The sequence below is a fragment of the Aspergillus pseudodeflectus genome (assembly GCF_044049435.1).
Source record: "Aspergillus pseudodeflectus strain CBS 756.74 chromosome Unknown BJX68scaffold_27, whole genome shotgun sequence".
Lineage (NCBI taxonomy): Eukaryota > Fungi > Ascomycota > Eurotiomycetes > Eurotiales > Aspergillaceae > Aspergillus > Aspergillus pseudodeflectus.
In genome coordinates this window covers 140,697-159,921 of record NW_027263803.1, presented here as the reverse complement: position 1 = coordinate 159,921, position 19,225 = coordinate 140,697, and the positions used below count along the sequence as shown (strand labels likewise).

General features: G+C 52.1%; 8 protein-coding genes across 8 annotated transcripts; 3 read left to right on the top strand and 5 right to left on the bottom strand.

Moving 5' to 3' along the window:
* Positions 1–40: 40 nt before the first annotated feature.
* BJX68DRAFT_239097 (Fibronectin type III domain protein) lies at positions 41–3,855 on the bottom strand. The gene is made up of 3 exons (XM_071040468.1): positions 3,564–3,855; positions 3,320–3,513; positions 41–3,244 (listed from the first exon to the last, which is right to left on the bottom strand). The coding sequence occupies exons 1-3, from the start codon at positions 3,677–3,679 to the stop codon at positions 276–278; spliced, it is 3,279 nt and encodes a 1,092-aa protein (XP_070897985.1). The 5' UTR covers positions 3,680–3,855; the 3' UTR covers positions 41–275.
* A 586-nt stretch (positions 3,856–4,441) lies between these two features.
* BJX68DRAFT_255952 (putative lipin Smp2) lies at positions 4,442–8,431 on the top strand (the record flags this gene model as incomplete). Its single annotated transcript, XM_071043126.1, has 6 exons — positions 4,442–4,550; positions 4,609–4,679; positions 4,745–5,015; positions 5,071–5,965; positions 6,013–6,892; positions 7,523–8,431. The coding sequence occupies 6 exons, from the start codon at positions 4,442–4,444 to the stop codon at positions 8,429–8,431; spliced, it is 3,135 nt and encodes a 1,044-aa protein (XP_070897984.1).
* Positions 8,432–8,547: 116 nt separating this feature from the next.
* BJX68DRAFT_239087 (uncharacterized protein) lies at positions 8,548–9,407 on the bottom strand. Its single transcript, XM_071040467.1, has 2 exons — positions 9,164–9,407; positions 8,548–9,077 (listed from the first exon to the last, which is right to left on the bottom strand). Exons 1-2 carry the CDS (start codon positions 9,285–9,287, stop codon positions 8,815–8,817), a joined length of 387 nt encoding a protein of 128 aa, XP_070897983.1. The 5' UTR covers positions 9,288–9,407; the 3' UTR covers positions 8,548–8,814.
* A 77-nt stretch (positions 9,408–9,484) lies between these two features.
* Positions 9,485–10,697, top strand: BJX68DRAFT_239085 (rRNA-processing protein UTP11). Its single transcript, XM_071040466.1, has 2 exons — positions 9,485–9,730; positions 9,822–10,697. The coding sequence occupies exons 1-2, from the start codon at positions 9,635–9,637 to the stop codon at positions 10,605–10,607; spliced, it is 882 nt and encodes a 293-aa protein (XP_070897982.1). The 5' UTR covers positions 9,485–9,634; the 3' UTR covers positions 10,608–10,697.
* On the bottom strand, positions 10,698–13,641 carry BJX68DRAFT_239084 (histidine biosynthesis protein HIS4). Its single transcript, XM_071040465.1, has 3 exons — positions 12,662–13,641; positions 11,049–12,614; positions 10,698–11,000 (listed from the first exon to the last, which is right to left on the bottom strand). Exons 1-3 carry the CDS (start codon positions 13,506–13,508, stop codon positions 10,807–10,809), a joined length of 2,607 nt encoding a protein of 868 aa, XP_070897981.1. The 5' UTR covers positions 13,509–13,641; the 3' UTR covers positions 10,698–10,806.
* A 597-nt stretch (positions 13,642–14,238) lies between these two features.
* On the top strand, positions 14,239–16,421 carry BJX68DRAFT_239083 (uncharacterized protein). Its single transcript, XM_071040464.1, has 6 exons — positions 14,239–14,360; positions 14,413–14,827; positions 14,887–15,042; positions 15,106–15,309; positions 15,365–15,487; positions 15,572–16,421. The coding sequence occupies exons 1-6, from the start codon at positions 14,312–14,314 to the stop codon at positions 16,035–16,037; spliced, it is 1,413 nt and encodes a 470-aa protein (XP_070897980.1). The 5' UTR covers positions 14,239–14,311; the 3' UTR covers positions 16,038–16,421.
* A 305-nt stretch (positions 16,422–16,726) lies between these two features.
* BJX68DRAFT_267858 (uncharacterized protein) lies at positions 16,727–17,233 on the bottom strand (the record flags this gene model as incomplete). The annotated part of the gene is made up of 1 exon (XM_071045928.1): positions 16,727–17,233. The coding sequence occupies one exon, from the start codon at positions 17,231–17,233 to the stop codon at positions 16,727–16,729; it is 507 nt and encodes a 168-aa protein (XP_070897979.1).
* Positions 17,234–17,417: 184 nt separating this feature from the next.
* Positions 17,418–19,116, bottom strand: BJX68DRAFT_105798 (uncharacterized protein). The gene is made up of 2 exons (XM_071035825.1): positions 18,875–19,116; positions 17,418–18,814 (listed from the first exon to the last, which is right to left on the bottom strand). The coding sequence occupies exon 2, from the start codon at positions 18,766–18,768 to the stop codon at positions 17,863–17,865; it is 906 nt and encodes a 301-aa protein (XP_070897978.1). The 5' UTR covers positions 18,769–18,814; positions 18,875–19,116; the 3' UTR covers positions 17,418–17,862.
* Positions 19,117–19,225: the final 109 nt, after the last annotated feature.

Below are 19,225 nucleotides of genomic sequence, written 5' to 3'. Positions count from 1 at the left end.
CTTGAGAGATGCAGAAATTGTGGGGAATCGGGCTTGCGTTCCCAGTTTCAACGTTGGTAACCGACGCATCCTCAAAACTACAAGACGAACACTAATATAATTATGAGATCCCAGTTTACGCGTTTGTTCTGTCTGCTAGACTAACTATGCAGGGAATACAAATATGTAATGCTATGAGAGAAGGGAATATAGTCTTATAGTGGTCTATACTATAGATAGAAAAGCTCTAAAGAGTGGTAAGGCCCTGCATGGGGCAACACATGCAATATATGAAATCAGGAGGTAGTCTCCTCCTCAGGAATGTCATCGTCACCAAACTCACTGGCCCGTTCGCTGGGCCTTTCACTAGTCTCGCTGGCCGCCTTGTCCGACTTCTTCGACTTGCGGCTAAAGAAGTTTAGGCTGCTCCTGCTCAACCTGTCGGCTGAATGTGTGCTAGAAACAGTGCTATCGATGCTCTTGGCAAGGTGCGAATCGTCGCCATCCTCTTCAATGTCGCCTGCTGATGAATCTCCTTTCTTGAAAAATAGATTCGAGCGATCCTTCCAAGAGTTAAACTTGCTGGAGCTGCCTTTCCGGGTAATTTTTCGGATAAATGATTCTTTCGATCCGGCGTTATCCGTGGAGGCAGCGGACGGCATGCGTTCAAGGTCCTCATAAGAGTCACGCGGAAAGTTGCTGAGGGATCGAGAATCCCGAGAGACGCGGGATTCTGAGGGGGAATCGCCTTCAAACGTCATATCAAATGACGTATCCGCATCCTTATCCTTCCCCTTCTTGTCCTTTCCTTCCTTCTTGTTGGATCGCTTCCCGAATATGTCAAACGTAGGTGCCGCCGGGTTTAACTTCGGAGTGATTGGGCGATGCGAGGACGACGGCCGTGTGCCAATAGGCGCCTGCAATGGGCGACCTTGTCTTTCAAAGGTCGATGAGTCGTCGATAAAATCAGTCTCCGCGAGACCTAGAGGGAGATGGCCGGAAGAGCCGTAATGAGTAGTAGACGGGCGTCTGGATTGTGTTCTCGACCATGTGGATGGGGAAGCCCAATCGAACCCGAGGGGACTGCGGTGACCAGACTTGTCTGCCGATGGCCAACCAAAGTGGCGATTATCTGTGGAAGGATGAGGGAGCAGGTTATCTAAAAATGCGGACGATGGCTTAGGGGACAACGAGCCCCGTCGAACCGTACCCAGTATCGATGATGGGTCGATAGGATCGTGTCTAGGGCTAAACTGGTTGTAGCCAGACCCCTCGCCAGACTTGCTCAGGCTATTATTGCTGCCAAATCCGAACCGACTGGGTGAAAATATACTGGAGATTGCAGTGCGCCTGGAGGGCAGATGATCCGACGAGCTGTCCGCGGTGACTCCGCCAGTTGTGTTGTTCCTCGGGAGCAAAGACATTGGGTTGGCCCAGCTGGTGGTGTGGCTTAGACGACGACGCCTGGACGTGATGGGATCTATCTCATCAAACTCTCGAGGGAATGACTGGCTCTGACCTGGCTTCAGGGTTCCCAGAAGAGGCCCTTCCTCTGCAAGAGTTTTTCCACGCGGGCGATTGAGGCCGAAAAAGCCAGACAGTCGTCTCGTCGCACTTTTGGGGGCCTCATCTGCAACGCCTAGAGGCAGAGTTTGATTATCGACGTCCTGGGAGCGATTCTGTGATTCCTGTGGACTAGTGAGAAGACTTGCCGGTCGACTTCCAGAAGACACTGGCGACACCGGCCCGGTAGGGAAGCTATCACGCTGAGTGGTCGATTGATCGATATCTGAGAACCGAGGTCTTATGATAGGTCTGGGTAACTCTGGGGATTCTTCGTCGCCTAACAGATCGGACGGGAGTAGTGCATCCGCCCGAGGACTCATTTGGGGATTGGCAATGGAAAAGTCGGACCCCCGACGGAAACTTTCAGAGTCGCCTGTCAGACCGGGAAGGGTCATTCCATTGTTGATATTGAAGAAAGACGGCGCTGGAGCAAAAGTAGGAGAGCTGGTTGTAGGAGGGTTGTAGGCTATGCTGGTAGGAAACGGCTCCAAAGGAGGGAAGTTCATCGGCGATGAGACGTTGCTATTGAGGGAACTGCGGTGACGACGCGGGGGACGGATAGTTGCACCGCTGGGCAAGTCCAGATCCAGAGCGGATAGTGGGAATGGAGCAGCGCCGCTGGCGGCGCGTTGCGAGGTTAACCACTTCAAGCGGTCCTGTGCTTCTTGGTACTCTTGATGGGCTCGGGTGCTGATGCCAACAAGGTGGGCGTATTGTGCTTGAAGACTGTTGAACTTGATTTCCCACTGCCGGGCCCGTTCGTTATCAATTCGATCCAGCTCTTTGCCATCGTCTCCATCCGCATCTGGGTCCTTCCTGTCATCCTCGAGCTTCTTGACCCTACCACCTTTGTCCTGAATCTCCCCTTCCAATATCTTAATCTCGGCTTGCTCTTTTGCGAGCTTCTCGCTGAGTTCCTCGGCTTCCTTCCTTCCCTCCTCCTCCAAACGCAACTTCTCTTCCCTAACGCGCGTAGCCTCAGTACATAGCTGAGCAACTTGTTCTTGCCATCGTAGAAGATCACTCTTCCGTTTTTTGCGATCGGCCTCTTTCTGCTGGAGCACTCTCTCACGCTTGGCCTTTTCACTTTGCACCGTACGATTGACGCTCTCCAGCTTGTTGACATGCTTCTTGAGATCACCACTGGCCTCGTCCTTTTCTCTCACGCGCTTCCTCAACTCATCCCGCTGTTTCTCAAGCTCCTTGAGAAGCGCAATATGTTCCTCATCTTCTTCAGCAGTTTGTCGCTCCACGGTCTCGTTGTCATGTTGCAGAGATTTAAGTCGATCCGCTAGCCGAGAGATGTCTTCGTCTTGATCATAGGCGACATGGTGATGCTGCATACTCTCCGGATGACTGTGCGAAAGGTCTGTATTGCCGGCGGCGGGGGACTGTCTACGCCCAACCGATGATCGTTTCCCCTGCATCGGACCCCCACTATGTTCGCGGGCCATCAGTGGCGCCGAAGGAGTCGGAAGTCCAGCAGTCGACCGGGGAACTGAGGCCCGGATCGTAGGACCTGTCGACGGAGCATTTTCTTCAGATTGAGATGCCGGAAGGGATTTGGTGCGCACGTGGATGACTGCACTGGGGGTATGGAAATTGGCGGCGCTGATCGAGAGGACGCATATGTGATATATGCTTCCTGGAATAAGATTCTGGATTTCGACGGCGGTTTCGGCTCGTTTGGATTCACCCACTGTGAGTTGCCATTCGTGAGTCGCTATTTTTTTTTATGGTTTAATGGAAAGAACTTTTGTCGAGCAAAGCTTACCTTTTGCGCCATTTACCTGTATTATATGCTTGTGAATAGAGTTGTGAAACTCTGGTTGTTTCCAAGCAATTCGGATCTCGCGAGCGGTTATCTCTTCCAGCGTAACTTCTGGTGGCGGAGGGATATCCAAACCAAGCTTTTCAATCAGCACCTCATTGGGTGTCTGACAGACCTGCCACGCCCGATACAGAAGCCTTTGGAGATGTCAATTAGTCGGTAATAGATAAATATTCAAGAAACTTACCAGCTCAGAGCCCAGAGGATGCTGACTGCCAGAAAGAGAGCCATGACGCCTCGTACCCTCACACGGGGGACCACGCTGGGGTAGGCGTCAAATGGAAGATAAAATGGCTCATACATCCCAGCTTCGGTCCATGGGGAAGTTCAAGGCGGGTTGACGAGAAGCTGGTCTCTGCGAGTCTGCTCTCTCGGCCTCAAGTCCGACAGGGCCTCGATAAAACGCCGCTGGAGAAGTTACGGCGGGGAGGTCATGTGAGCTGACTAAGTTTCAGGCACTAACCTAATATTGAAAAAGTAAATCTTCAGAGAACAAGCTTTTACCCAACTCAGTTAGACCAAAAGTTGGATCATGCGACAAGGCTGATCGAATGTGGTCTAGCTTGGCTGGATGGACAAAAGAATTAGTGCAGCACAAATATCTTGAATTATCCATGCTTAGATAGCCAATTATGCCGGCGGATAAGAGCAGCTGATTGCATGTTGGGCTGTTGAGCAACCTTCCTCAACGGCCGCCCTGTCAGCGCCCTCAGCGTCCCTTCACTCCGTTGGCGGCCTTTTAAAAACCCCTCAGCTTGTCTCCGGCCATAATTCCATTCGTTTGCACTCCCTGCTGAGATGATCTGAAGACTCGCGGTCAGCGCCGTGAACCGACTCATCCTCATCATTATCTCTCCCACTTGTTTCTCCACTCCGCATGTCTCTCGGCTTGTCACATGCGTTGTGTTGTAGGCGGCAATTTCCTGCTTTTCAGCTTGTGACTGTCAACGCTTCCAAGTCCGAGTGACTTCATTTTCAGTCCATGCTTCTCCAGCGAAATTACACACTCTCTTGTTGCTTGCGATCATTGAATTCTGCGGGGGGATCTCACCTCAACATTGCGGGATGCAGTACGTCCGAAGTATCAGTGGCTCCGTCTCCAAGACGTGGAATTCGATAAATCCAGCCACATTGAGCGGAGCCATCGATGTGATTGTCATCGAGCAGGAAGATGGTGCGTTTGCGATGAATGATTCGGATTATTGCATAGGTGCTGACTGTAGTTTGGATAGGAACCCTTGCATGTTCGCCTTTCCATGTCCGCTTCGGCAAGTTCTCTCTGCTCCGCCCGTATGAAAAGAAGGTACTGCAAGACCAAGGCTTCCCCACGTCCAGCCCGGTCGAAATGGCTAACCTGTCGCTTTCAAGGTCGAATTCAAAGTCAATGGAGTCAAACAAGAATATGCGATGAAGCTGGGGGAGGGCGGCGAGGCCTTCTTCGTCTTTGAAACGACCGAGGAAATCCCCGCCTCCATGCAGACGTCACCACTGGTATCGCCCGCCGCGAGCCCGAAGATACAGAGCGAGGAAAATCTAGCACCATCATTGCAAGAACCGGAGTATCTGGATCTTGACCAGTCGAAAGGAGCTGTTCATCCCCCGCTGGTCTCAAGGGGAGCTAGGGCGACCAGTGACCTGGGTACGGTGACCCTACCTTTGCGATTGCATCTGCTCCTATACTCATCTGCGTCTAGGCTTGGTGACACCTTTATCTCAGTCTCCGGACGAGTCCACCCTAGGTAGATCGCGCGAAAACTCATTCGGTGCGGAGCCGACCAAACTAGACCGTGCAGTTTCCGATGGCGTTCTGCCAGCCGGGGCACACTCCAGCGGCCCTGGTGTATCCGATTATGCTTTCCAGCTACACCGACCTGGGTCCGCCAGTTCGTCCGGAGATCCCAATGACAATCGACGCTCTCAAAGTCCTCCTCCGATATCACTACAAGAAGCCGTGTCGCGCGCATTGTCATTGTCTCAGAAGCTTTCCTCATCTAATATACCCTCTCGTGTTACCGACGCTGGTGACCTTATGCTTGACATGACAGGGTACAAGAGCAATGAGGAAGACGCACTCCGCGCAGAAGTCGTTGCGCGCAAGATCCTTTCAGAAGAGCTGGAAGGGAACTATGATATCGGGGCGCTTATTGGAGCAGACGAGCACGGCAACTTGTGGATCTATAGTAGCGAGGAAGCGAAGGAGGCAGCGAATCGCCGGGCGACATTTAATTCCATGCGACCTAGCTCCGCCATGAGCGAGAATGCGATCTCTGATCCCGGCTATCACAGCGACGGTGCCGAGTCTCTTCGAGATTCGACTTTTCAGACCAGGCATCACCGCGCAAAGTCCGATGTTCAGCCTGGATTTCCCACCCCACCTCTGTCGCCTCCTCAAACTTCTATGCTTGAGCCAATTCGCAATTATGCAAAAACACTTCGACTCACAAGTGATCAGCTGAAGGCGCTCAAACTCAAGCCTGGCATCAACGACATGTCTTTTAGCGTCAACAAAGCTACTTGCACGGCCAACATGTATTTATGGAGTGGCCAACTCCCGATTGTTATCTCGGATGTTGACGGGACTATTACCAAGTGAGTTCTGGAATTTCGTTCTGATTCCGTCTGCTAATGGACAATAGGTCGGATGCACTGGGTCATGTTTTGAACATGATCGGTCGAGACTGGACTCATGCTGGAGTGGCCAAGTTATACACTGATATCGTCAGCAACGGCTATAACATCATGTACCTTACTAGCCGGTCTGTGGGACAAGCCGATACCACGCGATCATACATCTATGGTGTCAATCAGGATGGGTACAGATTGCCCAAAGGCCCTGTGATCATGAGTCCGGATCGAACGATGGCTGCGCTTCGACGAGAAATCTACCTGAGAAAGCCTGAAGTTTTCAAAATGGCCTGCTTAAGAGATATCCTGGGTCTCTTTAACGGAAAGGAGAATCCATTCTATGCCGGCTTTGGCAACAGACTTACAGATGCCCTCAGCTACCGGTCCGTGAATATACCATCCACCAGGATCTTCACCATCAATTCGAACGCAGAGGTTCAGCTGGACATGTTGAGCTTAAACAAGTATAAGAGCAGCTACGTATCTATGCGTGAGCTGGTGGATCATTTCTTTCCACCAGTCAGCTTGCTGGTCCAAGCTGGTGGTGAGAATTACACCGATTTCACCTTTTGGAGGGACGTACCGCAAGACCTTGATGACATTTCAACGACAGATAGTGAAGATGAAAGCCAGGCAGACGAGGATGATGATGGAGACGAAGAATATGACGGCGAGTTGAGCGACGAGGAAGGTAGTGAGCTCGAAGATGATGAAATTGCCGAGGAAGACCTCGGGGCAAGCTTCATCTCTCAGGTTACCGATCCATACAACGAAGCCGAAACACAGAGCGTGGCTTCAGGCGAGGAGGAGGAGGAGGAGGAAGAAGAAGAAGAAGAAGAAGAAGATGGGGTTGAAGAGCTCGAGGAGCCAGAAGAGGCGCAAGATCCAAAAGTCTCAATCCACGACAGGGATTCCGTTCCGGCTCCTCGCCGGTGAAAGGTGATTCAACATATTGGGCATATCTCTCCGAGTGAGGGAGCCGCTCCTTTTTTGACATTCGGGGAAATTGTTTAGAAACTTGCATCGCTGACGGTGTTGATGATTACAAGCTGCATGATGGTGTTTTTGACGATTGCATATAAGCGTTGCTGTTTATGGTTTTCAGGCTAGACCTTGTATTTTTACTTACTATAGATACAATAATACTGCTATTCTTAATATCAAAAATTCTGAAGACCAAAAAGCCGTCTAGACGGAGTACTCCCCTCAAGGCTGTTTTGCTGCGGGTGAAGCAACTTTCCTATCTTGGCATAGCGCGGATGCGGCAGAATCTCCAGCATTTCCGTCGACGACGACAGACACATTCATCTCTACACTCAATCCCTTCACTATCGCCTCTTCTATCATCATTCCGCTACCACGAACCTGACGCGCAAGCGAGCCTCCGAAAATTGCGCAATTGACGCTCAAATCCCCATAGCTGGCACCGCATGCTCAAAGCCTAATATCAGCTCCGCTCGTTCATCGACCAACCGTACCTCTCCTTATCCTCCACCAGCCGCCGCATCACGACGGCAATAGATCCGCGTAGAAATGGCATCACCGGGCCAGTCACAAGTAGCGCCCTCAACTCAGCCTCTGACACCACCCGCCGAGCCCTCAACCAACAACGCCACATCAAGCACAACCTCTGCCCCTTCACAACAACCCGCAACCACAGGCACAAACACAAACGCACAGCCATCCCGCACAGGCACAACACCGGCCTCTCAACCCGTCACAGTCCCCACAACCTCGCTCAAGGACTCGGGGAAATCCCGACGCCCGCGCGATGTCCGCTTAATTCACATGCTCCTCACGTCCCTTGGGGTAACCGCGTACCAAGACCGTGTCCCGCTGCAACTCCTCGATTTCGCATACCGATACACCTCGGGAGTATTACAAGATGCCGTGCACCTCACGACGGAAGGGTATGCAGGGGCGGGACCTGAGGCGGCGAATGCGGCGGGGAATCGCGCGCCGCTCGAGGTGAATAGCGTGACGTTGCCGGCGTTGAGGCTGAGTATTGCCTCGCGGCTGCATTACCAGTTTCAGACGGGCCTGCCGAAGGAGTTTCTGATGGATGTCGCAGCGGAAAGGAATCGGGTCGCATTGCCCGGGGCTACGAGAGGGTTTGAGGCGGCTCCTGGGACAGGGAAGCCTGCTGCGTCGAGCAGTGTGCTTATGGCGGGGATGAGGTTGCCGCCGGAGAGGTTTTGCTTGACGGGGACTGGCTGGAAGATGAGTGATGAGTGGGAGAGTGAGGGAGAGGAGGAGGTTGTGCTTGAAGAGGAGCGCGAGGAGGGTGTGATGGCGGCGAAGGAAGAGAGGGAAGGGGAGGGAGAAGAAGACGAGGACGAGGATGGGAAGATGGAGGATATATTCGGAGAAGATGCTGCGATGGGCGATGGGGAGGATGATGATGGGGACAAGGACATGACGGATGTCTGATCGGACGGTTCTTATATGCATCTATATCGGCGTTTACTCCTTCAAGTTGATCTCTTGGTTTTTGGGTTCAGGTCACATTAGGTCAGGTCGGTCAGGTTAAGCAGGTAAAGGAGAGATTGGGTTGAATTCTAGTTCCACAAGATAATCCGTACTGTACATAAAGTAGTGAACTGTAGCTTAGCTCAGCTCAGCCCAGCCCGATGCAACGCAAGATGCTATAATCAGCTCACAGCAAAGTTGGAAAAAAAAGGCCAAAAACACAACGCCAGACACATGTAGATATACACAACATAAGAATATCATCCACGCCTCAATCAATCAATACCTCATATCCCAACCACGGACGGACATACCCAAGCGAGTACCTAGTATGTGCCACCCCATCAACTCGACCCCTTCGCCGCCGCCTGCCGCCTCTCATCCTCCCGCATCATCCTGATAACTTCTTCTCTCCTCTTCTCCGTCCTCGCAAGCTCTTCCTCCTTCGCCTTCCGCCGCTCCCCATGCGTAGCAAACCACTCCTCTCGCGCCCGGTCCTCCTCCTCTGGCTTCGCATGCGCAACCATACACGAGTTCATCGCGAGTCGTTGTGTCCGGCACACCCACGTAGCTGTGACCGTGCGGTTGACGGCGCATTCGGCGAAGGCTGTACACACGCTATTCGTTAGCATGTGTTTCCCAAGATTTTCCCCAGGAGGAACTGGACGATGAGAAGGAGAAATGGGAAGGCACCTTTAATCTCCGGCGCACAATGGGCTCGCACGCGCTTGTAGTATAATTGCTTGACTTCGGCTTCTTGGGCGGCGGAGAGCGGGAGGGGGTTGCGGAGGTTGTATTTGGGGTTTGTGGTTGCCATTTTTGCTTTATTTCTGTATCCAATTGAAGTCTAGTTGTAATCGAGGATAATTATCGACGCGGCGAAAGGAGGAGGACAGAGATTGCTGGGCGATTGAGTGCGTGGTGAAGCTACGCTAGGTGTCGGACGAGCTGGCTGCCGGCCGGGTTGAGGTCGATTTTAGTCAACCCATTTTCTTGAGTTCTTTTCGCCGGGGTGGAAAGTTTTACCTCCGTTTCTTGTTAAACCTCGACACAACCACCACCTGCGTTCTCGACTGTCCGCTATTTTTTTCGGACTTTTCGAGCGCCTGAACTGTTCTTTTTCTCCTTGTCCAATAAATAAGGAGAGAAAAAGAAACCGCCAAAATGTCCTCCATGCGCAACGCCGTCCAACGCCGCCAGCACCGCGAGCGTGGGCAGCTCAAAGGCCGTGAAAAATGGGGTATCCTCGAGAAGCACAAGGTCTGTCTCTCCCTGTCTTGCTCCTTATTATACCAGCGAGAGTACATTTTCGTCACCGTCAAACAATCACTAACATGATTTATCTCTGCAGGACTACTCCCTCCGCGCCAAAGACTACAACGCAAAACAAGCCAAGATCAAGCGCCTCGAAGAAATCGCCCGCGACCGCAACCCCGATGAATTCGCCTTTGGAATGATGAACTCGCACACGGCGAAAGCCGGCAAACACGGCACGGGCATGCGCGACTCCGCCGAAGCGAGGGGCCTGAACCACGATGCGATCAAGCTGCTCAAGACGCAGGATGCGGGGTATCTGCGGACTGTTGGGGAAAGGGTTCGACGGGCGATGGGGAAGGTTGAGGAGGAGCTTAGGGTGCAAGAGGGGATTCGGGAGTTGATTGGGGAGAAGGATGGGGATGAGAAGAAGAATGGGGAAGATGATGATGATGACTTTGGGTTTGATTTCGATGAGGTGGAGAAGAAGCCTCGGAGGTTGGTTTTTGCGGATGATAGGGAGGAGCAGAGGACCTTGAAGAGGGCGCTTGGGAGTGGGAGTGAGAGTGAAGGGGAGGATGAGGATGAAGAGGCTGGAGAAGCATCGTTTGGAGCCCTGCAGAAGGAACAGCAGCAGAAGAAGAAGAGTCGGAAAGAGCTGGAGGCCGAGAAGCAGGCTTTGTATGCTGAGAGGCGGGCCCGGAAGATGAAGAAGAGGGCACTTGAGTGGAAGCAGAACAAGCTCAAGGCTCTGCAGAAGCAGCACGCAGACATCACCGCTGCAGAGCGTGCGCTGGACCTTCAACGCGCGAAGATGTCAAACTCTGTCGGAGGCGTCAACAAGAACGGCCTCAAGTTCAAGATTCGCGAGCGCAAGCGGTGATTCCGGTCGTCGCCCTTTGCTATGACTTATGACGGCTCTGGAAAAGTTTGGGATCTATAGACTGTGTATTATTGTAGGCGTTCGATACCATGTCCTTTGCTCTAAAGACATCACTTTTATTGCTCTAATAAGTAATGCACATATACAAACATGAATCGTGTCTAACTCCCGCAAACCAAAACAATTTACCAAAAACCATCTATTGCTGCTTCATCGCAGCCACACGGATGCTTACAGCCCGCTTGTGGGCGTCCAGGCCCTCAACAGCTGCGAGCGTCTCTACCGTTTTGGAGAGACGGAGCAACCCGTCTGCTGTCAGGTTAGAGCTGGTGATGTGCTTGAGGAAGGAGGCCAGGTTGACGCCAGAGTACTGCTTGGCGTATCCGTATGTTGCTGGAAGGGTTAGTATAAACACAGACAGACTAGCGATGGAAAACTTACGCAAAGAGTGGTTCACGCCTGCAGAGTAGTCACCGACACTCTCAGGCGTCCATTGTCCAATAAAGACACTGCCGGCGTTCTCGACCTTTTCCACCACAGACTCAGCATTCTCGATTTGCAGGATAAGGTGTTCCGGGGCATAATCGTTGCTAAGAGCCATCGCCTCCTCAAGGTCCTTCACCACAAATGTCACCGAGTGTTCGAGAGATCCTCGGACAATGTCCATCCGGGGAAGGGCTCTGGCCTGGCGATCAACCTCGTCATCAATCGCCTGTAGTTCCTGCTCGTTCAGGTCGATGGCAATGAGGATAACCTGAGAGTCGACACCGTGTTCGGCCTGACTCAAAAGATCCGAGGCGACAAATGCGGGGTTGGCGCGCTTGTCTGCGATCACGAGCACCTCACTTGGCCCAGCGGGCATATCAATACTGACGCCCGCAGACGTGTCATTGGAGACCAGCATCTTTGCGGCTGTGACGAACTGGTTACCAGGTCCGAGGATCTTGTCCACCTTACTGATGCTCTCCGTGCCGTAAGCCATGGCTGCCACAGCTTGGGCGCCACCGGCGAGGACAATGCTCTCGGCTCCTACCTTGTGCGCAACGTACACAATCTCCGGAGTGATGCTGCCGTCAGCGCGCGGAGGAGAAGCAAAGACGATCTTCTTGCAGCCAGCCACCATGGCAGGAACGCCCAGCATCATCGCTGTTGAAGGCAGCACGGCAGTTCCACCGGGAATGTAGAGACCGACGCGCTCGATAGGACGTGAGAAGCGTGAGCATACTACGCCGGGCATGGTTTCCATCTGGAGCGTGTCGTTGCTGCTCTTCTGAGCACTGTGGAACTTGGCAATGTTGGATATACTGACGTCGATAGCCTCTTGGACCTCGGGGGTAAGCTTCATGAGCTCTGGAGGGAAGGGAGCGTTGATAACGGGAGATGTCAGAGAGGTGGCCTTCTCAAACTTGTGAGTGTATTTGAGCACTCCAGCGTCTCCACCTTCACGGACATCCTGGATAATAGGCTTCACGAGACCAACGATCGCATCGTTGGATTTTTGCGATGGACGCTTGAGGTAATCTTGGACCTTCTCAGCAGGAGTCGAGGCGGTGACAACGCGTATCATCTCAATCCGCGAGTCATCTGCCTTGGGCTCTTCCTTCTTCTCCGGTGCTGATGCGGGCTTGGATTCAGCAGCAGCGGGAACGAGGCCAGCCTTCTCGGCCCAGGGGCCCTTGGCGTCACCCTTTCTCCGCTTCACCTTCAAGCTCTTGAGGTCGAGGTTTCTCTCAACGTCCTCAAGACTGACGCCAGCGGCGACACAGCGTGTGAGAGCAAAGTAGAGGAGATCAGCGGCCTCAAAGGCAATCTCTTCCTTGGTCGTTGCGTTGCACAGCTCTTCCGCTTCCTCCATGATCTTAGCTTGAGCAAGCTTCGGCTCGTTGAACAGTCGGGCAGTATATGAACCAGCAGGCGCGTCCGCTTTGCGAGCCTGGAGAGTCTTGTTCAGACGTGAAAGACCAGTGTAAGGACCGAAACAGCTGGCTGTGCCAAGGTGGCAGAATCCTGGCGACATGAGTATGATAAGTTACCAACGGAAATTGTACGCTTACCTCTGCCAATCTGCTTGACAACGAAAACCAAACAATCGCTATCGCAATCGAAACCAACACGGATCAACTCCTGGACATCTCCGCTAGACTGACCCTTGTACCAAAGACCACGCTTGCGACTCTGATAGACGCCGGTACCCGTGCGGAGCGCCTCCGCAATACTCTCATCGCTGCTCCATACGAAGCCAAGGCACGTGCCTCTCTCGTCAGTCACCGTGGTGGCATAAAGACCATTGCCCTGGTCCGCGACACCACGGGCTGCGATGAGCGAACCGGCCTGGATCTTGCCGCTTGACTCATCCCGCTCGACCGTTAGGGCGGAGGCAGGCACAATGCTGACAGCCCCTTGCTTCATGGTATCCTTTATAGCAGCCTCTGTCACATCTCCGGAGTATGTGCGGTAGAGGAGTTGAGCTTCGGGGTTCAAGCCCAGCTTGACGGAGATGGCGTGCACGGCGGAGGCATCGGTTGCAAGGCCCGCTTCTTCCCGCTCAATGTGCTGGCATACCCATTTCTGGAAGGCTTCCACCTGGCTATCGGAGGAGGTATATACAACGAGCCGTGACGACGGTACCGACTGTTCTTCGGAGAGTGCCGTCAGTTGGTCGAGAGAGATAAAGATCTTGGCCGCACCGGCGTTAAGGATATCGACAAGGTCACCGGTGGAGGTGATGGCAGTGGCATCGACGTAAATATCAAGGCGGCGGAAGTTTTGTCTAACAAAATTCTCTATTTCGGCGACATCTGCAGCTTTAACCAAAACGCGACCGAAGTATGCAATCTGCTGAAGAGAGATGCCGTTGGAGGCGGAGGCGGGGTCGTAGGAGACGAGGAAAGGAGTGGCCATGGTGGAATACGGTCAACTGATGGGATACTATGGGTATGGATAGAAAGAGGAAGAATAGTAGGATCAGATTCCAGTCCCCGGGCTGGAATTGACGAGGTCTTAAGCAAAGCGAGGGGTGAACGTTGAGGTGGCTCCTGTGTAACCATCGCCAGTGAATCATCGCTCAGAGAAATTCTTCCGCCCCGCGCCCTCACCGCCTTCATTGGTGCCCGCTATCGGCGCCTGCGGGGAGCCTCAGGCCGATCTGAAATCCATCTATGTAACATGACCGCCTGATGATGCTTGGCAATTAAACATAACTCACGCATCTCGAGTTTCTGGAACATTTGCTGCGAGAGATTAGCTGCAGCAGCTCACTGGCTCTTATAGTCAGTTTATGACCTAGCTGCGCCTCATGAACTGGCTTAATCTCGGTGGCCGAGATGGACCAGGGAAGGCATCTCACGCCGCATGATCCGAGTTCACGAATTCGTTACATCGCTAATAATATAGCCATGGACCAATACACCCTCCCGGCGCTGCGTGCCCTGACAACTCCGCCCTATAGGGAGTCGAGGAACTCTGTTGACAGGGGACCACCTATGAGCGTTGAAGGAATAAAGAGCCAAGCCCACTACCTCTGATAGCCCCCCTCCGCCCAGTTTTAGTCTGTGTTGTGTCTCAGCTTCATTTGGGAAACGCCTGGGCTTGAGCCTCTGCCTAAAATGCTGCCATTCCCCGGAAATTCCCACTCTTATTCTTGTATTCTGTGGTTGCTCGCTCTGTGATTCTTATACGAAAGCCGCATTGAAGCCGCAGTAACGATGAAACACTTCAATATTGGCTTGACCGCTGCGCTGGGCCTGCCACTCGGTATTTATGGCGTATCTTTGGTGTGGCACACGTACTAATGTCTGCTCGTTAGGTATCTGGGCCGCCGATTGCGAAACAACAAGCGAAAACGACCCCGAGACTGGCGAGAAGATCCTGCGGGTGAACAGCCCAGAACAGCTCGACGTATTTGGCGATGATTGTACCACAATCGTTGGGCACATTTTGATTGAATCCGACTACTCCGGCGATTTCGTTCTGAACGGCGTTTCCGAGTTCAAGGGCAATATTTCCGCACCTCTCAGTGGCTATGGTGACAAGCTTAATGCCTTTGAGATGCTTGATCTGACAACGATCGATGCTATCTTTGTTCCCAAGGTCGTGAATGTACGTCTGCCAAGCCTAGTGCATGCTGGAAATATCTACTTGGAACAGTCGTCTGCGGGCGAAGTAGACCTTGGCTCCTTGGTGGAGGCCGGCCATGTAGGATTGCGGGGTGATTGGACAGGGTACCATGAACTGGCTCCTGATATATCAATAGCAGATCCTGCTGCTAACACTTTGATAGTATCAACCTGGGCTCGTTGCAAAGGGCCACGCAGGTCGACATCAGTGGCACCTACATCTGGGATGTGCCGGAGGGGGAGGAGCCCGTGAGCATAGTGGTCGACCTTCCAGCACTAGAATCTGCCAACTACTTTGGGGTCTCAGGTCTCTTCGAAAGGTTTGCTATTCCGTTGCCCACCTGTCCGAACTCCAAGTGGAGCGAGCTAACGAGCTTATGCAGTCTATCACTCCCTCGCCTCACGACTATAGGAGAGCATGAAGAAGGAGTTGACTACTTGTACCAAACATACGCAGATGGCCGACCATACACATACATAAGTGGGAGACCAGGGCTGCGAATAAGCTCAGCGAACCACATCCCAATTGAGGTACCTGAATTAGAATTCCTCAACGGCAGTCTGCAGGTTTACGGCAATGTGACCTCGTAAGGAACCCCAACTCCCCGCATTCAAGATTGTTCCTTAGTCTGACCTTGGCAGGTTCCGTTTGCCCTCCTTGGGCGAGTCTGATGTTGACATTGAGTTCAACACTGACACACATCTCCACATTTACTCTACACTTGAAAGTACCGGGTATCTCTGGCTCTGGGGAAATATCGCAACGTTAGTATTTACCACTATTCCTAAGCTGGAATAATACGGCTTTGGGCCAGCAACTCCTATGAACTTTGATTAACTCGTGTTCAGTGTCGACCTACCCAACATTGAGCACGTGGACTCAATCTCGATCGCCTATGGCGACCGTCTCCCTTGCAACGAAACTCTACTGAAGTTATGGACATGGGCCAGAGATGACTATAATCAGTATAAGTGTTTCGAACTTGACGATCAGTTCTTAGACGACAGCGACGAGGGTACAACTCCCAGCATCGAAGAGGAGGACGAAGAGAATATTGATACCGATACTGATAACGAAACTGAAGTCCCTGATACCGACAGCTCAAATGACACAAATGACGACCATATCACGGAGACCCGTCCTTCCAATGATAGCCCTGCCAGCGAAGAACAAGACACTACTGATGACTCGACTGAGGGTTTAGCCGACAACACAGAGAGTGACGAAACATTTGACGGGAGCGGTGGTCGCATTGTTTCCCATACCGGTGTTGCAATGCTGATTGCAGCCGTTGTCTTTTTCTGCTGTTGCTGATGGCATAATCTACGAGATCAGGTTTGGCTGAAGCGAGCAACGCAAGGGCGATTCGAACCTGGTAAAACCTGAGGTATAGATATACTCTTTCATAGTAATTCCGCTCATATACCTTCTTAAGCTTTACATACTAGGTTTCGTATTCAATGCTTCTAGTGGATTCGGGTGGAGTGCTGCACACGGGCATTGTACATAAATAGAAATGTACGGCGCCCTATCTCAAAAGGGTGGGCATTGAACACCAATACCTCAAACGAATTGCACCTGCAGAACATATCAGACCCTGAGACCCTGGAACATGAAACCTCCGGTGGAGATTGATCAACCGGAGAGCCGATCCGAGGCCGCGGGCGTCCGTAAGTGGAGATCTATCTAGCTTAGGGCAACGCCACGGGAACTCACAACTATAAGTCTGAGACATCTGATCTGCGCCTTCATAAAACATTGTAGTAAGCCTGACTATTCACTCATTATATTAGCAATGAGATGGCCTACTTTTATTCAACGTACAGTAGATGTTGGTAGAGGAGAAGAAAGCCTTGAACGCAATAGGTTCTGACATGGCATATATTTGCTAAACAAGACTGGCTATGCTCTACATAGCAGGATTGAAGTCTAGAAGATACCCCAAAACAGGAGGAGGGAACAAACAGAGGAATGACATACCAGGGTCACGGACCCTAATCATCCTATCTGCGCCTCTCCACCCAGAGGAGCACAACCACCTCCCCAGTCGTAGTCAACTGACTCTGATACCCACACCCGGGCACCGGATTCCGCCCAGCAAGCGCCTCATTAGCTTTATTTACTTTCTCCATAACATGGACTGGAACCATCCTCGGACTCCTCAACAAACCCGGCGCAATCCAATGCCCAGGCTGCGCGTCATCGCCAACACTGAGCTCAAAATCGCCGAGTTTCATATCGATCTTCGCAGGGCCGACGACCCTGGGTCCGTTTTTGATCTGATTCATTGCGCGGCTCGCGGCGCCCGCGAAGCAGTCTAGAACCAGGCGGGGGTGTCCCTGCTGGTTGGCGACGGGGCCCGCGGAATGCTGCTGGCGGCGCGGGTCGTCGACGTAGATGTAGTTGACGGTGACCTTGAAGGTGAGATGCCGGAAGGCGGATTCCCGGTTTACGCCAAATTTCGTGCATTCGCCGCCGTAGCACGGGATGTACTCGTTGGACTTGAACATGGTTGGTTGTTAGAAGTGTATGTGGTTAGTTGTATCACGAAAAAAGTAAGTATTGTTCTTGGAATGGGAAGTTATGTTTTGCTGGTATCATGGTTCTAGAAAGATATAAGATATATAAATAAGAAGGGTGTTCTATTGTCGGTGCTCGCACAAAGGAGCTTTCAGACTTTTGGAATCTAGGGCACAATAGTAAGAGGGCTTTATTAATGTTTGAGCTTGTAGGGTTCTGACAAAGCGCTTGAATCTGAAGAAAGATCAATATAGAAGACACGGAACAAGACAAAGAACCGGACTAGATTATCCATGGAAAGCGCTCAAACAGGCCTTTGAGATACTCGTTCAAGTTCGATACTGACAAGGGCTATCATATTGAGCCGTATCAAGCACAAAGAACGACTATCATGTCCGATATAAGGCTACTCGAAACAGGATGGGACTAATCATGAGAAAAGACCATAATTCGTATGATGTAACTGGTTCTTGCGATTGATTGGCATAAAAACGCCTACGGCAGTGGATAACAGGCGACGAGGAATGCGACGTTCTTCTGCAAGTTCATGCCTGCTGCAAGTTTAACCGAGTAACGACAGGTATAGTAGTCCTCTTCCTCCCCGGAAGATATTGAAGACTTAGCTGGAGAGCGAAACAACTCCCTCATTCATATCGAGATACTCCTCAACCACGATATCACCCCAAAATTCCTCTGAAATGTCGTTCCCCTTCGCAAGAAGTATACTTCGGGGTACACACCGAATCTTGAGGCGATCAATGCACTGAGACTGTCCCAATAACACCCCAACCAGCCCGTTCGGCATCCTAGCCGCCGGAACTACAACGGCAACAGCTTCAATGGCCACCGGACAATTGGTAAAAGCCAACTGCGCATCAATTTGAAGAACCAGGCCGTTGCCATCACCTGACCGGTACGGACTATGTACAGGCTCTCTGAGAAAATCCCGAAACGAAGGCGGAATGAGATTTTCTGCGATAACGGTGTGATGGGCACCTGTGTCGAAAATCATTCTCGTGGAAGGGAGTTCGCAGGTGCGGTCGGCGTCGTCGTTATCTATGACTCGAAGTATGATGTCCGAACGGATGACCGGCAGGTGGTTCTCCCCGAGCCCTGCTCGTAGGGTTATATACGGCTCGCGGAACCCTGCGGCGGCAGTCTCTCTGGCTGTCTTCCGTAAGCGCTCGCGAGCTGCCTCGCTGAGAGGTCGCCGTGGCTCTCGAGGCCTTATCAGCTCAACGGTTGATCGGATGGGGCGAAGGGAAGGGGTCTGTGTGTCGAGTTCGGAAACATTCTTGAGCGCTGTTTCTCTGATCTGGCGACGGGTGCTGACTCTGGGAGGCATCAGATATACATGCTCATCTTGGATATCTCTGAGAGCCGCTTCGGCTGCTCGGACGGCCTCTCCGATTGTGGTTTTGGCAGGGAGTGCGATTGAGAGGTCGTCGTGTTGACCGTTCAGGTGGTCGGCGACTTGACGTAGCACCTCTCGTGGATGAACCGTTCTCATATCAGGGGAATCCATATTCAACCCAAGATAGGATCGTCAGTTCTTCGAAGTGCTATAGCTTCTGTAACGCGGAGTTAGTGGCAGTGTAAGCAGGAAAATAGAAAGTAAGAAACTTGCTTACCTTGGACCAGAATACTCCCCCCCTATATCTACCAGTACCTCAGTACTTTCGGCTTCAGAAGTGGACTTCCTCGGGGGTACCGATGTGGCGATAAAAGGCAGGAGCGCGCGTCACTGTCTGTGGAGCAGCAACGGTGGGATTGGTGGATATAATCTTGTATGATAAGCAGAGAGAGACTCTGACTGGTAGGCTAACTCAACAGTGGTGATAGATTCGCAATAAAAAGAGGAGCGCGAGATGACACGTGAGTTGTAGTCACGAAGAGCCAGAGAGTATCATGCAATGCAGAAAACTTTGGCCCAGTACAGCCCTAGCCCTACCCAACCTTAAAAAGCAGCAAAGCTTAAAGTT

Coding starts and splice junctions, on each gene's coding strand:
- BJX68DRAFT_105798 (XM_071035825.1), bottom strand. CDS start 18,768: ATGGATTCCCCTGATATGAGAACGGTTCATCCACGAGAGGTGCTACGT.
- BJX68DRAFT_239085 (XM_071040466.1), top strand. CDS start 9,635: ATGTCCTCCATGCGCAACGCCGTCCAACGCCGCCAGCACCGCGAGCGT. Junction 9,731..9,821: donor GTATCCTCGAGAAGCACAAG/GTCTGTCTCTCC, acceptor TTATCTCTGCAG/GACTACTCCCTCCGCGCCAA.
- BJX68DRAFT_239087 (XM_071040467.1), bottom strand. CDS start 9,287: ATGGCAACCACAAACCCCAAATACAACCTCCGCAACCCCCTCCCGCTC. Junction 9,078..9,163: donor TTGTGCGCCGGAGATTAAAG/GTGCCTTCCCAT, acceptor GCGTGTGTACAG/CCTTCGCCGAATGCGCCGTC.
- BJX68DRAFT_239084 (XM_071040465.1), bottom strand. CDS start 13,508: ATGGCCACTCCTTTCCTCGTCTCCTACGACCCCGCCTCCGCCTCCAAC. Junction 12,615..12,661: donor TGTCAAGCAGATTGGCAGAG/GTAAGCGTACAA, acceptor TCATGTCGCCAG/GATTCTGCCACCTTGGCACA. Junction 11,001..11,048: donor AGGCGTGAACCACTCTTTGC/GTAAGTTTTCCA, acceptor TAACCCTTCCAG/CAACATACGGATACGCCAAG.
- BJX68DRAFT_239097 (XM_071040468.1), bottom strand. CDS start 3,679: ATGTATGAGCCATTTTATCTTCCATTTGACGCCTACCCCAGCGTGGTC. Junction 3,514..3,563: donor ATCCTCTGGGCTCTGAGCTG/GTAAGTTTCTTG, acceptor ACATCTCCAAAG/GCTTCTGTATCGGGCGTGGC. Junction 3,245..3,319: donor ACAGGTAAATGGCGCAAAAG/GTAAGCTTTGCT, acceptor GGCAACTCACAG/TGGGTGAATCCAAACGAGCC.
- BJX68DRAFT_239083 (XM_071040464.1), top strand. CDS start 14,312: ATGAAACACTTCAATATTGGCTTGACCGCTGCGCTGGGCCTGCCACTC. Junction 14,361..14,412: donor TGCGCTGGGCCTGCCACTCG/GTATTTATGGCG, acceptor TCTGCTCGTTAG/GTATCTGGGCCGCCGATTGC. Junction 15,043..15,105: donor GTCTCAGGTCTCTTCGAAAG/GTTTGCTATTCC, acceptor GAGCTTATGCAG/TCTATCACTCCCTCGCCTCA.